The 17130-nt window shown below is 41.6% G+C and overlaps 1 protein-coding gene across 3 annotated transcripts in view; it reads right to left on the reverse strand.

The window, feature by feature from the left end:
* The window catches only part of LOC127417057 (integrin alpha-M-like), a 60228-nt gene extending 43392 nt beyond the window's left edge, over positions 1–16836 (reverse strand). The window contains exons 1-5 of one of the 3 annotated variants that reach the window (XM_051656765.1): positions 16595–16836; positions 15914–16034; positions 13423–13517; positions 4249–4304; positions 2439–2553 (exon numbers count right to left, since the gene is read on the reverse strand). In XM_051656765.1, the coding sequence (XP_051512725.1) occupies positions 2439–2553; positions 4249–4304; positions 13423–13517; positions 15914–16034; positions 16595–16829 (622 nt within the window). In that variant the 5' untranslated portion in view covers positions 16830–16836. Of the gene's footprint in view, positions 1–2438; positions 2554–4248; positions 4305–13422; positions 13518–15913; positions 16035–16594 lie in introns of those variants that run through there. The other 2 variants (XM_051656757.1, XM_051656775.1) reach the window with 2 other exon arrangements.
* Between the last annotated feature and the right edge of the window lie 294 nt (positions 16837–17130).

Here is a 17130-nt window from a genome sequence, read left to right on the forward strand (position 1 = left end):
GTGGTCAAAGGATTCCTGCATGTTCAATTTGGATATTTAACTGAATGTTTCCTCAAGCTTGGTTGAACCCTAAATTATGCATTGATAAGTCCCCCTTTTGCTGGACGAAGTGGATTGAGGGGTGTTGCTGCGCTTGGAGAGTATTGAGATCTTTTGTTAATATTATACAGCAATTTGTGATTCCGAGGTCTCAATTCTTCAGATATTTACAGTTACGCCATTTATTATGTACTGTTTTTGGAAGTAGTATACAGCCCCCTAAAGCGGCAGACACCCTTAGTGTTGAGATTGCTGCTTTTTGGAAGGGTCACAAAGCATCGGTGTACTATTCTTTGCTGATTCAGAGTCTTGGTGACTGAGCTTTATGATCTCTCAAGGGGTTATGGGTAAAGGATTTGAACATGGCACTAGAGGATGGGGAGTGGGAAAGGATTCTAAAAAATTTCACATCTATATCCAGAGACGCTAAGGTACGTCTTATGCAATTTAACATCGTTTCTATTGGACCCCCTCTAGGTTGTATAGACTTGGTTTAATAGATACACCTACCTGTTGGAGATGCTAGTCGGAAGATGGGGACATAGCCCATGCCTTTTGTTTCTGTGCGAAGATTCAGAAGTTCTGGTCGGAAGTCCAGAACTTCATCAGTGAAGTGTTGGGCACTGATGTTACTCTCTGCCCAAGACTGTGTATTTTGGGGGATGGGACAGCCATTGATATAAATGACAAATATATAAAAAAAGTGGGTTCTATCCAGTGTGATGATTGGGAGGCAAATAATTCTTAGAGGTTGGAAGGCAGCTGTTTCTCCCTCCCTTCAGGAGTGGTGCACCGAATTGGGCGAGGTGGCGGTTTTCGAGGAAATTATGCATAGATGGCTGGGTAACATGGAGGCTTACAGAAAGAAATGGGGCAGATATGTGGCCTTCCTGGAGGGTCTCAACAATGGTTAGGGGAGAGAGACAATGTTGTTTTTTTGTATGTAGTCATTTAAATTGTATTTTTTTCATTGTTTTTCTATGTGGATAAACACTTTTTTTCTGTGTTTGTTTATATATGTGTCTTTTAAAGAAGACTCTTAGGAGATGCTGTACAAAATTCAGAATATAAAGACAAAGAAATTATTTAGAAAATCTTAAATTGATTTTAAATTATTACCTGATAATATTTGCATTAAGAATATATGACACTGTCCTTGGCAAAACCTAAAAGCACAATATAAGTCACAAGTCACAGGACTCACCATGTTCTAGTTTCAATCTGAGTGTGATAACGCTACTTTGTGTTTTTTTGTATAGATAATTTTCTTAGACAATGTCAAGAGAATTTTCTAAAAAGCTACTTCAGAGCCTGCCAGACTACCACATTCATTAAATTCCTTTAGAATATACACATTAGCTCTTTGTCTTAAGCCTGATTCGCTGAACACTACTCCGTTAATGTTTTCACATACATGCGGTTATGAATGACATACAGTACGAATCACTATCATGAATAGTTTGCACCCTTGGAAATTAATGTCGGTTGGTACAACATTTTAATCATAAAACAGTGGTCAAATACTGCATGTTTAGATAGATACTTACATCTCACATGACACTAACACTCTTAACTTGAACTGCATATGAAATCTCATATTACATTGACGAGCGGTGTTAGACTACTGAGTGCGGTAAAAATGAAACTTTTTTAAACCATTATGTTATTCCTGCAACAACTTATTGAATTAGACAGCAGTGCATAATGGACTGCAGCAGAACATCAACAAGGAAATCAATTATTGGGGGGACATGTCCCCCTCAAAGTATATTGTGTTACGGCCCAGGTATCAATTACACTCACCTAAACTGTCCTCTCTCTTATGTACTGCTGGGAAATCATTAACGTGAATATGTTCCTTTGGACAGTTTATGTAAATTAAGCAGTTAAAATAAACGATTCACTTATATTGAACATTGGGAAATCTGATTCATTTTAGTCATTTTAGCTTCCCCAACCCTTGTTTCTGTGAGTTACCATTAGTTATGAACTAACAACGAACAATATATTTGTAAAGCATTTATTAAGATTTGTTCATATTAATTTATTAATATACTACTATTAATTATTTTAATTAGTTCATAATATATTAATTAACATTAAGGTGTATAATTTTAAATGTTAAAAATGTGTTAGTAAATGTTGATATTAACATTATTTAACATTAGTTCATGTTAACTACTGCGTTCATTTATGTTATCATGAACAACCATATTGTATGTGTTACCCATTCTCCAAAACACACACACACACACACACACAATATATATATATATATATATATATATATATATATATATATATATATATATATATATATATATATATATAAATATATATATATAATTATATTATGTGTTTGTTAATATGAATGTATTTTCAGTGAATTGTTCTGATACCTTGGAAAGCAGGCTTCAGTGTGTCAGCCACAGATAAGTGAGGACTTATCTCAACACATTGACCATTGAGATAATTAAACCCCTCACATTTATGCATTAAACGAGGACCGCATGCCTGAAAGAGAGATAGAGAAGGTAAAGAAAACATTTAAAATATACTTAATTACTATTATTATAATTTTTTTTTAAGTTACTGTTACATTAGGGCTTCCTCTTTAATGTTAAAAAGTGTAAATTCTATTATAAACTTAAAAAAAGCATTTTGCAAAAGTCCTAGAAACCAGAGGCAATTCTTGTTCTACTGAATTCCACAAATCCGACATTGACATTTAGATATTGTGATTTTGACCTCTGAAAGGAATTAGTTTAAGGAAACACAGTAGTTTGGTTAACAAAAAAAAAAAAAAACACAAGAAAATTGCAAGAATGTAATCCTGGAATTTTACAGGGGTACTATTATGAAAAAAAAAAAAAAAAAAAAAAAAAGAATCTCCATTTTCATTTCATGTAAAATCGACTGCATGGCCCTCTTCAGGATTAAAATTTTTAACATGATTCATCTTTGACATAGGCACATTCCGCTGTGTTAATTATAAGGGTCTTAGAATTATGTAAGCATATGTAGTTATGTAAAACTTATTTATATTTTTGGTGCAAGGAACCTTGTCTAACATTATAAGAAGGCCTCAGGAAAAAAATTTATGACAAAAAATTATTACATGACCCCTTTAAAGTAATACTTTTTAGAGTTAAACTTTGAAGAATTTACATCTTTTTAGTTAACAGCATTGCACACTGTTTTTGCCTGGCAGATTTGCTTGAAGTTTTCTAGTTGTTACAATAACCAGTAATTCCTCACTGCAGTCCAAATTCAGTTCTATAGTGCTTGGATTGCAACATCTCTGACCTCAGCCATGTCCGAGGGCAAAATGAAGTGCAATATGAAGTCCAATATAAAATGCAGCCAAAGGTAATGTCTTTTCTGAGTCCTCAATCTTATCACAAGTGTGTGTGCATATGTGTCTTTGTTTGTGTGTGAGTGTGACACAACATGCTTTCTCTGAAAAGTTCCTTAATTTTACCAAAGAGAGGAACAGAAACAGTTCAAAAATAGTTGTGTAGAACTTTACAGCATCAGGTCACCTAAAGAGAGAAAGTACATTCCTTCACACTAGTGAAAACAGAATCACAGGATCTCTGTCATACTGGAAGCACACTACAGAAATTTCCCTGTCAACATCTGACCTCAAAAAACCATCAGCGTTTACCAAAAAAAGTTTACCAAGCCCTGTCCCAAATGGAGCACTTGATGTGGACTTGCAGTCTCGTGGCATCTGCTTGCGCATGTTTTGATGTCATTTATATGTGCCCTCGATGAGCCATTTTACAAACCTTTACCTTTGAAGATTTCACAGCATACTACGTACTATTGACAGTCTATGAAGCATCGCATTATTTCAGAAGCTCAGGTTTAACAAGAACAGTTTTCTTATATCTTTCATATGTTTGATACATGTTTAAATTAATAAATGTTTATACCGTATGTTTTTCTAAATGTTTGAATATTTGATTAAAGTTTGGCTTGTTACAGTTTGACACATGTTTTTGTCATTTTGCACATTATCATTAACTAAAATATGTTATTTTCATTGACTAGAATAATATGCCATTTTAAATAATGATTAAATAATGAGTAAATAATGATTAAAACATGATGAAATATTGACTAAATTTAAAGGATATTATTGTCAAAAGAGTACAACTATGACTAAAATATACAACTGTGTAAAAATGAACACTGATTACTTACAATTGCTTGATGGGCATCACAGGCGAGGGACAAGCCGAAAGCAATGCCTGGATCAACTATAAGGGAAAAAAATCGTAAGATTACAATTGATGATAACCATGACAAAAATCTTGCCTCGATGCTCACATACCTTAACTTTGAGAACTCAAAACTTCATCCCCATCCCAAAAAATTAGCAATAATGGAAACTAAGCTGTAAAAATGGCTCATTCCAAATTTCTGTAAATTTCTGACATCAGACAAGATTAATATACACTCAATGACCATGTTATTAGGAACCCCTGTACACCTACTTATTCATGCGATTATATAATCAGTCAATCGTGTAGCAGCAGTGCAATGCAAAAAAATCATGCAGATACAGGTCAGGAGCTTCACGATAAGTCCACATTAATCCATATACATTTGAAAATGGTGTTTTTGCTTTCGAAATGATCTCCGTACACACTGCTGTTTTCAAGCGTTTTCCGAAAGTGGATCATCCACACTAAAACATATGAAAACGCTTAAATCCCCTAACTACACATGTGAAAAATCGCCGTTCCATGTACGGGCTGAAACACAATTGTTCTTGCGTTTTGTTGCCGGACAGCAATTCTGAGTAAACTTTGCGCCGCCTATGAAGGAATGCATTGTGAAGGTAGTACAAAGTAACACTTATCAGGGGGCCTGGGTAGCTCAGCGAGTAAAGACGCTGACTACCACCCCTGGAGTCGTGAGTTCGAATCCAGGGTGTTGAGTAACTCCAGCCAGGTCTCCTAAGCAGCCAAATTGGCCCGGATGCTAGGGAGGGTAGAGTCACATGGAGTAACCTCCTTGTGGTCGCTATAATGTGTGGTTCTTGCTCTCTGTGGGGCACGTGGTGAGTTGTGCGTAGATGCTGCAGAGAACAGCGTGAAGCCTCCACATGCGCTATGTCTCCGCGGTAACGCGCTCAACAAGCCACGTAATAAGATGCGCGGATTGACTGTCTCAGATGTGGAGGCAACTGAGATTCGTCCTCCACCACCCGGATTGAGGCAAGTCACTGTTTTAAGTTGAACGGATCACATGACTGCGTCACATGACAACGAATACGTCATCATTTTGAGATATCGTCGTCCCCGTCCACACTACAATGCAAAGATGGCATTTTCAAATGTATACACTTCAGAGAGCGTTTTTGAAAAGCTCAGTTTTTGCTGACAAAATGCCATCTCAGTGTGGATGGAAGGCCAAAACGTAGAGAAAAAGATGCATTTTTAAACGAAAACTAGTGTGGATGGGCCTCAGTTAATGTTCACATCAACCAAAAATGTGATCTCTGTAATTTGAACCGTGGCATGATTATTGGTGCCAGACGGACTGGTTTGAGTAACTGTAACTGCTGATCTCCTGGGATTTTCACACACAACAGCCTCTTGAGTTTACTCAGAATGGTGCCAAATAACAAAAAAACATCCAGTGAGCAGCAGTTCTGTGGATGGAAACGCCTTGTTGATGAGAGAGACCAACGGAGAATGGCCAGACTGGTTCGAGCTGACAGAAAGTCTACTGTAACTCAGATAACCGCTCTGTACAATTGTAGAGAGCAGAATAGCATCTCAGAATGCACAACACGTCGAACCTTGAGGCGGATGGGCTACAACAGCAGAAGTCCACATCTGGAACTTTATTAGGACCATAGTGTATCGTGGCCTCTATATCATGATGCTTATTGTGACGTTGTTGGTGATACCCAGCCCAGGTTTTGGATGAGAACAAACCAAACTGTAACTCATTTTCACTGTATATTTTGCCATTGCAATCTCTAGGCGCGATCATGATTTCAAGCTTGATTTCACTTTCTAGTGCTTGACGCATGCACAGAGCCCTAGGTGGCGCTATAGGAAGTGTAATTGAGCTTGAAATCCTGATTGCCAAGGAGACTGCTAATGTCAAGGTTTATAGATGAAGGAGTTATATTTTGGTCTATTCTCACCCAAAACCAATTGGATCAGTTCAGAAGACATTGGTAAAACCACTTTAGTCTTATGAATTACTCTTATGCTGCATTTATGTGCTTTTTGGAGCTTCAGAGGTCTGGCCACCATTCACTTACATTGAACTGGCCTACTTAACAGCGATATTCTTCTGAAAATCTTTTTTTGTTTGTGTTCTGCAGAAAAAAAATGAAAGTCATACACATCTTGGATCGAATGAGGGTGATATTTTAAAATGAATTATCCCCTTTAATGGTGCATTCAAGTCACATCAGAATGATCATATTTATGGGATGAGTGTAAATGAACACCATAAAGTCCATAAAATCAGAACATTGATGGAGGGAGTTAAGTCATATTAGTGACCAGAACAGAGATTTGTGGGGGTGGGCTCTTTTCATTTGGGCCAATAAGCAATCACCCAGAACACCCTGGCAACTGCATAGCAATGTGCTGAAACACAGTTAAAACAACTTAACAACAGCATAGCAACAATTTGACAACCACCTAGAACGCCCTGTCAACTGCATAGCAATGTGCAAAAAACACAGAAAACAACTTAGCAACAGCATAGCAACAACCTGGCAACTACCTAGAAAACCCAGTCAACTGCAGAGTAATGTGAAAAAACACAGAAAACAACTTAGCAACAGCATAGCAACAACCTGGCAACTACCTAGAAAACCCTGTCAGCTGCAGAGTAATGTGCAAAAAACACAGAAAACAACTTAGCAACAGCATAACAACAACCTGACAACCACCTAGAACACCCTGTCAACTGCAGAGCAATGTGAAAAAAATAAAAATAAAAACACAGAAAACAACGTAGTTAAAACAACTTAACAACAGCATAGCAACAACCTAACAACCACCCAGAACACTCTGGCAACACAGAAAAAAAAGAACACAGAAAACAACTTGGCAATAGCATAGTAACAACTTGACAACCACACACTGTAGCAATGCACCAAAACACACAGCAGTGATCACCCTGACAACTGCATAGCATGCCCTAGCAACCATCCAGAAAACCCTAGTTACCACATACTGTAGCATAAATGTGCTACAAAGCAAATATAACACTTTAGCAACCACCAGAAAACTAGTTTTGCTTAGACAAAGACCATTCACATCTTCATAAAATATAAAAATATATATTGTTGGACATTTTCATGAGCGCTGGTAATTATTCATACACATCATACCGTGTTTAAATGTAAAATGTAAATGCATGTGATTGACTTTTATACAATAGGGGTCAAATCTTTCAAGCTGCCACTACCACAGGCAGCTCTCACTCGGCTATCACTGGACCACTGTCACACAAGGCTGAATTCGGCTACTTAAACTCTCACCAGTTATATCAATCTAAAATGTTTTTGAATGTGAAAAAATAAGCAGGAAGAGCAATCAAAATTCATTTAAAAATGCTCCAGCGCACGATTTACTGGAATATTATATTCATTATATAGAATGAAACTTGCATCATGTAGAATGTAACTTTTTATTTTGTTTTTAACGCAGAATACACTGTTCTCTAAGCTTTGCGTCAATTCAAATCTCCAAACACAAAAAGACCAAAAATATAGAGGATACTGTATGTGATGTATTTATCATATTTCTATTATATTTGGGTGTGTGTGTGTGTGTGTGTGTGTGTTCATCGGGAGAGAGCTGCCTGTGACGTTTACTGATCGCGTGTGAGAGCAGCCTGTGATGTTTAAGCTGTTCACACTGCCAGCAACACGCAGCGACAAAACAACCTCATCTCATTCATTTTCAATGAGAGCTAGCGACTTCCGGCGACACGAGCGAAGGCAACCATTGGCGACTGGATGTGGGCCTGTCCAGCGACGTGACAAAGTTGAGAAATATTTAACTTTACGCAAATGAAGAGCGACTTTCGGGAGCGACAGCCAATACGAGAGAAAACGGTAGAGCTCACGTGATCCTTCTCTCTCTCAGCTCCTGCAGTGACACGAAGATGGAGGAAAGGCTAATCCTTGCTATTAGCAATTTACCAGTGTTATATGATATGTCTCTGCCCACATACAGGGACATATTTAAGAAAAATGATGCGTGGAAAGGTGTATCTGAGATCGCGGGGATTCCAAGTAGGTTTAAATCATCAAATAGCTTGTAAAATTAACTATTACATAATTTGTTTTGAAAATGTGTTACATGTATGACAGCAAACGAAACCATATAAATGATCAGATATAGTGAATAAACGTACAATATTAATAACCTTACTAATATTTTAATAATAATATGAATTGTATTAACTAATGACCTAACCGCCAGCCACTGGCTACATGCAGCGACAAAGTCACTGGCAGTGTGAACGCAGCTTAACGGATCGCATGTGAGAGCTGCCTGTGCCGTTAACGGATCGTGTGTGAGAGCTGCCCTTGAACATTTTAAGAGCTGCCTGTGGCCCTAACGGATCGCGTGTGAGAGCTGCCTGTGGCGCTAACGGATCACGTGTGAGAGCTGCCTGTGAACATTTTAAGAGCTGCCTGTGGCCCTAACGGATTGCGTGGGAGAGCTGCCTGTGAACATTTTAAGAGCTGCCTGTGGCCCTAACGGATTGCGTGTAAGAGCTGCCTGTGGCCCTAACAGATCGCGTGTGAGAGCTGTCTGTGCTGCCTGTGGTGTTAACAGATCGTGTGTGTGAGCTGCCTGTGGCGCTAACGGATCGCGTGTGAGAGTTGCCTGTGGCGCTAACGGATCGCGTGTGAGAGCTGCCTGTGAACATTTTAAGAGCTGCCTGTGGCCCTAACGGATTGCGTGGGAGAGCTGCCTGTGAACATTTTAAGAGCTGCCTGTGGCCCTAACGGATCGCGTGTGAGAGCTGCCTGTGAACATTTTAAGAGCTGCCTGTGGCCCTAATGGATCGCGTGTGAGAGCTGTCTGTGCTGCCTGTGGTGTTAACAGATCACGTGTGAGAGCTGCCTGTGAGCATTTTAAGAGCTGCCTGTGGACCTAATGGATTGTGTGTGAGAGCTGCCTGAGCTGCCTGTGCTGCCTGTGGCGTTAACGGATCGCGTGTGAGAGCTGCCTGTGGCGCTAACGGATCGCGTGTGAGAGCTGCCTGTGACGCTAACGGATCGCGTGTGAGAGCTGCCTGTGGCCCTAACGGATCGCGTGTGAGAGCTGCCTGTGACGCTAACGGATCGCGTGTGAGAGCTGCCTGTGGCGCTAACGGATCGCGTGTAAGAGCTGCCTGTGACGCTAACGGATCGCGTGTGTGAGCTGCCTGTGGCGCTAACGGATCGCGTGTGAGAGCTGCCTGTGACGCTAACGGATCGCGTGTGTGAGCTGCCTGTGGCACTAACGGATCGCGTGTGTGAGCTGCCTGTGGCGCTAACGGATAGCGTGTGAGAGCTGCCTGTGACGTTAACGGATCGCGTGTGTGAGCTTCCTGTGATGTTAACGGATCGCGTGTGTGAGCTGCCTGTGAAGCTAACGGATCGCGTGTGTGAGCTGCCTGTGGCGCTAACGGATCGCGTGTGTGAGCTGCCTGTGGCGCTTACGGATCGCGTGTGTGAGCTGCCTGTGAACATTTTAAGAGCTGCCTGTGGCCCTAACGGATCGCGTGTGAGAGCTGTCTGTGACGCTAACGGATCGCGTGTGAGAGCTGCCTGTGACGCTAACGGATCGCGTGTGTGAGCTGCCTGTGGCGCTAACGGATCGCGTGTGTGAGCTGCCTGTGACGCTAACGGATCGCGTGTGTGAGCTGCCTGTGGCGATAACGGATCGCGTGTGAGAGCTGCCTGTGGCGCTAACGGATCGCGTGTGAGAGCTGCCTGTGGCCCTAACGGATCGCGTGTGTGAGCTTCCTGTGATGTTAATGGATCGCGTGTGTGAGCTGCCTGTGACGCTAACGGATCGCGTGTGTGAGCTGCCTGTGGCGCTTACGGATCGCGTGTGTGAGCTGCCTGTGAACATTTTAAGAGCTGCCTGTGGCCCTAACGGATCGCGTGTGAGAGCTGTCTGTGACGCTAACGGATCGCATGTGAGAGCTGCCTGTGACGCTAACGGATCACGTGTGTGAGCTGCCTGTGGCGCTAACGGATCGCCTGTGTGAGCTGCCTGTGGCGCTAATGGATCGCCTGTGTGAGCTGCCTGTGACGCTAACGGATCGGGTGTGTGAGCTGCCTGTGACGCTAACGGATCGCGTGTGTGAGCTGCCTGTGGCGCTAACGGATCGCGTGTGTGAGCTGCCTGTGACGCTAACGGATCGCGTGTGTGAGCTGCCTGTGGCGCTAACGGATCGCGTGTGAGAGCTGCCTGTGGCGCTAACGGATCGCGTGTGAGAGCTGCCTGTGGCCCTAACGGATCGCGTGTGAGAGCTGCCTGTGGCGCTAACCGATCATGTGTGTGAGCTGCCTGTGAAGCTAACGGATCGCGTGTGAGAGCTGCCTGTGACGTTAACGGATCGCGTGTGTGAGCTGCCTGTGATGCTAACGGATAGCGTGTGAGAGCTGCCTGTGACGTTAACGGATCGCGTGTGTGAGCTTCCTGTGATGTTAACGGATCGCGTGTGTGAGCTGCCTGTGACGCTAACGGATCGCGTGTGTGAGCTGCCTGTGGCGCTTACGGATCGCGTGTGTGAGCTGCCTGTGAACATTTTAAGAGCTGCCTGTGGCCCTAACGGATCGCGTGTGAGAGCTGTCTGTGACGCTAACGGATCGCGTGTGAGAGCTGCCTGTGACGCTAACGGATCGCGTGTGTGAGCTGCCTGTGGCGCTAACGGATCGCGTGTGTGAGCTGCCTGTGACGCTAACGGATCGCGTGTGTGAGCTGCCTGTGGCGCTAACGGATCGCGTGTGAGAGCTGCCTGTGGCGCTAACGGATCGCGTGTGAGAGCTGCCTGTGACGCTAACGGATCGCGTGTGTGAGCTGCCTGTGGCGCTAACGGATCGCGTGTGAGAGCTGCCTGTGGCGCTAACGGATCGCGTGTGTGAGCTGCCTGTGGCCCTAACGGATCGCGTGTGTGAGCTGCCTGTGATGCTAACGGATCGCGTGTGTGAGCTGCCTGTGAACATTTTAAGAGCTGCCTGTGGCCCTAACGGATCGCGTGTGAGAGCTGTCTGTGACGCTAACGGATCGCGTGTGAGAGCTGCCTGTGGCGCTAACGGATCGCGTGTGTGAGCTGCCTGTGGCCCTAACGGATCGCGTGTGTGAGCTGCCTGTGATGCTAACGGATCGCGTGTGTGAGCTGCCTGTGACGCTAACGGATCGCGTGTGTGAGCTGCCTGTGGCGCTAACGGATCGCGTGTGAGAGCTGCCTGTGGCGCTAACGGATCGCGTGTGAGAGCTGCCTGTGGCCCTAACGGATCGCGTGTGAGAGCTGCCTGTGACGTTAACGGATCGCGTGTGTGAGCTGCCTGTGACGCTAACGGATAGCGTGTGAGAGCTGCCTGTGACGTTAACGGATCGCGTGTGTGAGCTTCCTGTGACGTTAACGGATCGCGTGTGTGAGCTGCCTGTGACGCTAACGGATCGCGTGTGTGAGCTGCCTGTGGCGCTAACGGATCGCCTGTGTGAGCTGCCTGTGGCGCTAACGGATCGCCTGTGTGAGCTGCCTGTGGCGCTAACGGATCACGAGTGAGAGCTGCTGTGACGCTAACGGATCACGTGTGAGAGCTGCTGTGACGCTAACAGATCACGTGTGAGAGCTGCTGTGGCGCTAACGGATCACGTGTGAGAGCTGCTGTGGCTCTCCCTTCCACGGAAAGATTTTACCCCATCTCCTTTTATATGAACAGGTCTCCTGGAAAGGCAGGAGACTGATCACACATAACAGCTTTCATAATGTTTAAGCCTACTTATATTAATTAGTCCAAAAAAAAAATTTAACTCACATGAGCAGTTTCTTGTCTTCCCCAGTGGAGACAGAACATGTAGCGCGCACTTTGCTTGTGATTTTGATTCAGATTCGTGATTCCCAAAACTAATAATTCAGACCTCTTTTTGAATCTTTTTGTTCAGTTCAAAGGAATCAAATTTAAAATATTTGACTGAAATTATTCTTTCAATGAATCACACATCACTATCGCCGATCTGCATGCATTTTTGCACATACAGCTGTAATTTTTATTTATTTCTTTATTTTTTTGCGGTGTTCAGTCGCAAAAGTAACAAAAGGGTCTGGAGAAATTTATCGGAGTAAAAGTATCAATTTTCTCTTCAAAATGTAGTGAAGTGAAAGTAAAAGTCCAAAAAAATATTTATACTCAAGTATAAATATTTAAAAAAACTGTACTTAAGTACAGTAACAAAGTATTTGTACTTCGTTGCTATACACCTCTGGTAATGTAAAATGTAAGACTTTTCTCACACAAGTCTTACATTTACTTCCTCCTTTTGAGTGAGTAAACAGCCCATTTCTCATAGTTCTGAGTGTCAGGCAGGAAATGTGAAAGAAACAATTCATAGAAACATTCATTGTGTGAACACTGTGGCTGTATTTCAACAACAAACCCATTGAGAGTTTTGATTGAAAGAGTTCAAATCAAAACCAAGCAAACAAGCTAAACAGTATCTGGTTTTGATGGTGTTAGTAAATGTATTTAACCTGATATTAACCTTATCTAACTGTCTTACAGAATATGACCTCACCTACTTTCTATATGTTCCAGTCACCCAGACCGGAGATTAGGCAAAACGTTTGTCAGGGTTACAGTAATATGTGATTCACAGTTTGTGAGAAAAGCAATGGAGCAATGCGTTTGACTAATTTTGCAAGTTTGTTGAATTTCAAGATTTTAGAGTAGTGTGAATACATTAAGATGCATATCCACAAATTAAGTTTCTTTAAAGACCTCTTTTTTTAAATAATATTATTTTAACCAACCACAATCCATTTCAATCCATAACCAAATTTACACAGTGATGGTATCAGATGGTAATACCATGGTTCTTTGATATATATACAGTATAATGGTACTGAATAATTACCAGATCTGTGTGCCATGGTATTTACATCCAAGGTAAACATGGTATTTGGTATACATCCAAAACACATGGAAGTACCTACAATACATTGTACCATGCCCAAAAAACAGGGTATTACTAAGAAACCAGAAACATGGAATCAGAACATTGTAAAAAAAAAAAAAGAAAAAGAAAACAAAAAACACACGTTAATACCATTGTACTGTTTTTTATTGTTTGTATATACTATACTTGTATAGTGCAACCTCACCTTTTACAGGGAGTTGTGAACATTGATGACCACTGTAAGAACACCTGTAAATACCTCCAGTGCCATTATCAAGGAGAGGGGCCGTCACCAACACACTATAGACATAAAGAGACAGATTCGTGAGGTAAAGGAGGATGTGCAATGATGGAACAAGATCTTCATGTAACAATGTTGCATAGCTGTGTTAACATCAGAAAGTAAAGATGATTTTGGTCATACTATAAAAATAAGAACATACAATATTCTGGGAATCAGGATGTACCTGGGTAGTTGACATGACATGTGAACAGTGACAGCAGTACAAGTAAAAAAAAAAAAAAATGTGCATTATTATAACAACATCTTAGTTTCCATCCATTTGACTTGTCACAATAATGTAATTTCTAATCTATTTTATGTGCTTTCAGAGATTCAGAATTTCTTCATCGGTAATAAAATTCAAAGTTGCTGAAAAAAATTGGTGGAATGACTGTAGTGACGTACCGACTCACGATTGGTCACTTGTCAGTTACCAGGGTAACTCTCTTGTTTCAAAAAGGACACTCCACGGAAACTGCGCTCCAGTCAGTAACTGAAACCCAGCAGCTGGCAAGTGCAAACTCCAAATAATTTGTCCTCATCCTCCTTGGCCTGGCTGCTGCCTTTGATACAGTGAACCACCAGATCCTCATATCCACCATGTCTGACCTGGGCACACAGGAACTGCACTTGGCTGGTTTGAGTCGTCCCTCACAGGCAGATCCTTTAAGGTCTCCTGGGGAGGAGAGGTGTTCCCCAGATATCAGTGCATGGACCTCTCCTCTTTTCAATCTACACAACATCACTCGGACAGATCATAAAAGCACATGGCTTCTCCTACCACTGCTACGCATGATGATAGGCAGCTCCACCTGACGTTCCAGCCCGATGACCCCATCGCCTCAGCTCGTATCTCAATCCTGCCTTTCAGATATCTCGGCCTGGATGGAGGAACGCCACCTTAACCTTGCCAAGACATCTGGTGATCCCTGCTAACCCATTTGTTGACCACAACCTCACATTTCATCTTGATTCAACAATACAAATGCCAACCAGGATAGCCAATAACCAGCTTTACTGACCAGCTAAACTTCACTCCCAGCATCTCTTCAACCGCCTGGTCCAGCAGGTACATGCTTTACAACATCAGGAAAATCAGACCCTTCCTGTCTGAATATGCTGCACAGCTCGTGGTCCAAGCTCTTGTCATATCAAGACTTGACTACTGCAATGCTCTGTTGGCTGGCCTCCCAGTTAGCATGATTAAGCCATAGCAGATGGTCCAGAATGTTGCGCTGCATCTGGTCTTCAATCAGCCAAAGAGGGCTCACGTAACCCCCTCTTGATTTCACTCCATTGACTACATGTAGCTGCCCACATCAAATTTAAGGCTTTGACTTTGGCCTTCAGGACAGTTCATAGAAGAGTACATCATACATTTAACTCACTCCTCCAGGTCTTTGTCCCCTCCCTGCGATCAAAGAATGAGCGGCACCTAGTGGTTCCATTGTGACGAGGCACAAAGTCAAATTATCAGATGATCTGTTTTTCAGTGGTGGAATGCGCTTCCAAACCCCACTCAATCTGTTGAGACCTTCACAACATTCAAAATAACAGCTGAAGACACATCTCTTCCATGAGCACTTAATCATTCCACAAGCATAAGGCACTAACTTTTTATATTTAAAAATAAAATAAAAAAAACCTCTCCATGTCTGTTTCTTTCTTCTGTGTCTTTCTTCTGCTCTAACTTCTATACTACTCCAGCTACGATTAGAACTTGGCAGTGCGATACTGCGGATATTGTTGGCTTTTGTATGAAGAATTGATAATGTTAAGTCACTTTGGATAGAAGTGTCTGCTAAATGATTAAATGTAAATGCAATAAAAATTAGTGCATGTTAGTGTTAGTAAAAAAACAAAACATGGTATTATCATGGTACTTGTTGCAGTGTACTTCCTGGTATTCTGTGCCTTTTGTGTCCCCAGTAAGAATGATGATCTTATTGCCTTAAAATGTTGAGCAATATCAATTTTAAAGCTATCTTTGACATAAATAACCCCATTTAAACTTTAAGCATATTAAAGTTGATTAAAATTTTTTTATTTGAAACATTTTACAGCATTTTAAACCACCAAATATCACCATTTTTCCTATGGCAAGGCATGTGTATCCCAATATCATGATGAAGACTTACTATGAGTGATTGTTTTTTTTTTTTTGTTTTTTTTACAAAATTTTCACATTGTTGGGTATATCAGTAATAAGATTGTCAAAAACTGGTGACCAGTTGCAGCATCTGAAAACATTTTCCCTTATACATGTCTGTATGTTTTAACCTTAAATCTTCATGTTGGAAAAATAAAAACATTCATGATTATGTTATTTTTCAACGACCACCCGCATCAGCTTTCAGGCCCCAAAGACAGTGATGTGTCACAGTGAAATTGCATTAAACACAGGTCCTCTCACCTGTCTTCTTGCGTTGGGCCAAAATGACAAACCTTATGACCAAAATGTGAGCCTTTCACAGGCGCTGTGAAAACTCTGGGACGCAGCGTCTCTATACTGAACCCCCATGAATGGTCAGCCACTGGAATATACATGACAGAGAAATTTAGTGTACAGAAAATCTCTTTTGATAACAAACTAAACATATTCAAATGTCATCCAACCCTAATTGGATAAATTGGGGGGGGGGGGGGGGGGGATAATTTCTGTTTATCCAGGAAGATCTTATTTGCCTATTAAAGGATTCTTGTCCACTTCTCAAGCAACAGTTTACAAAAACACATGTACAACAATAGATATACGGTTTGAGATGAAGTTAAAGGCTTTTTGGACAGTTTCTGGTTATAAAATGTTAAAGGAGCATGTCCATCACCTGCGGTCACTCTGCAAGGACAACTCATTCATACACTACAAATCACCTTAAAATTTTGCTAATTACAAGTAAATGCAAAAATAATGGAGAAAGGTTAAAAGGTTCTGAGAAAATGTATAATATCTTATGTTAAATGCCACTTGGTTTGGTATTTTTTATCTAATAACATGACATTCCTACATGTTTAAGTGTGGCTTGAGCGTACAAATACTTTTTGGGGGCCACTGTATTTAAAAAAGGTAATAGACAAAAATTGCATGGTTACTTACACAAGAGAAATCCGAAAAACATATCCAGAAATGTCACTTGTTTTAAGCGAGAGATCCAGCACGCTTTCGATTCACCTGATTTAGATAGATAAATACTCATATTTAAAAGCAAAACAGAACATAAAGACAAATGAATGACTTTAGTCAAAGCAACTTTCAAAAAAATGACGATCTGTGGCAGTTGGAAGTTCTGCAATTTAAGAGAAGTGATGCAACATCTGATGTCAGTAATCATGTGGGGGAGTGCAGCTCAGAGAAATTTCACTGAAGGGAGATGAAACCGCACGAACACTTGAACAGCCCACCACCAGCCAGTGTGAGATGAAGATCAGAGAAAGTGAAGAGTAGCCTACCTATCGTGTGTTCTCTATCAAGTTTCCACTGCCACCATGTGTAATGAGAACATCCTGCCCTGGTCCCCTTGCAAAAGGACTGTGTCCTTTTACTGTACATGGCACTGGATGATTATCATATTCATGTGAAGTGGTATTTAAATGGTACTTTAATTCAAAGAACTATTACAATGATTCATGTCC

The sequence above is a fragment of the Myxocyprinus asiaticus genome, chromosome 3 (genome assembly GCF_019703515.2).
Source record: "Myxocyprinus asiaticus isolate MX2 ecotype Aquarium Trade chromosome 3, UBuf_Myxa_2, whole genome shotgun sequence".
NCBI classification, from domain to species: Eukaryota; Metazoa; Chordata; class Actinopteri; order Cypriniformes; family Catostomidae; genus Myxocyprinus; species Myxocyprinus asiaticus.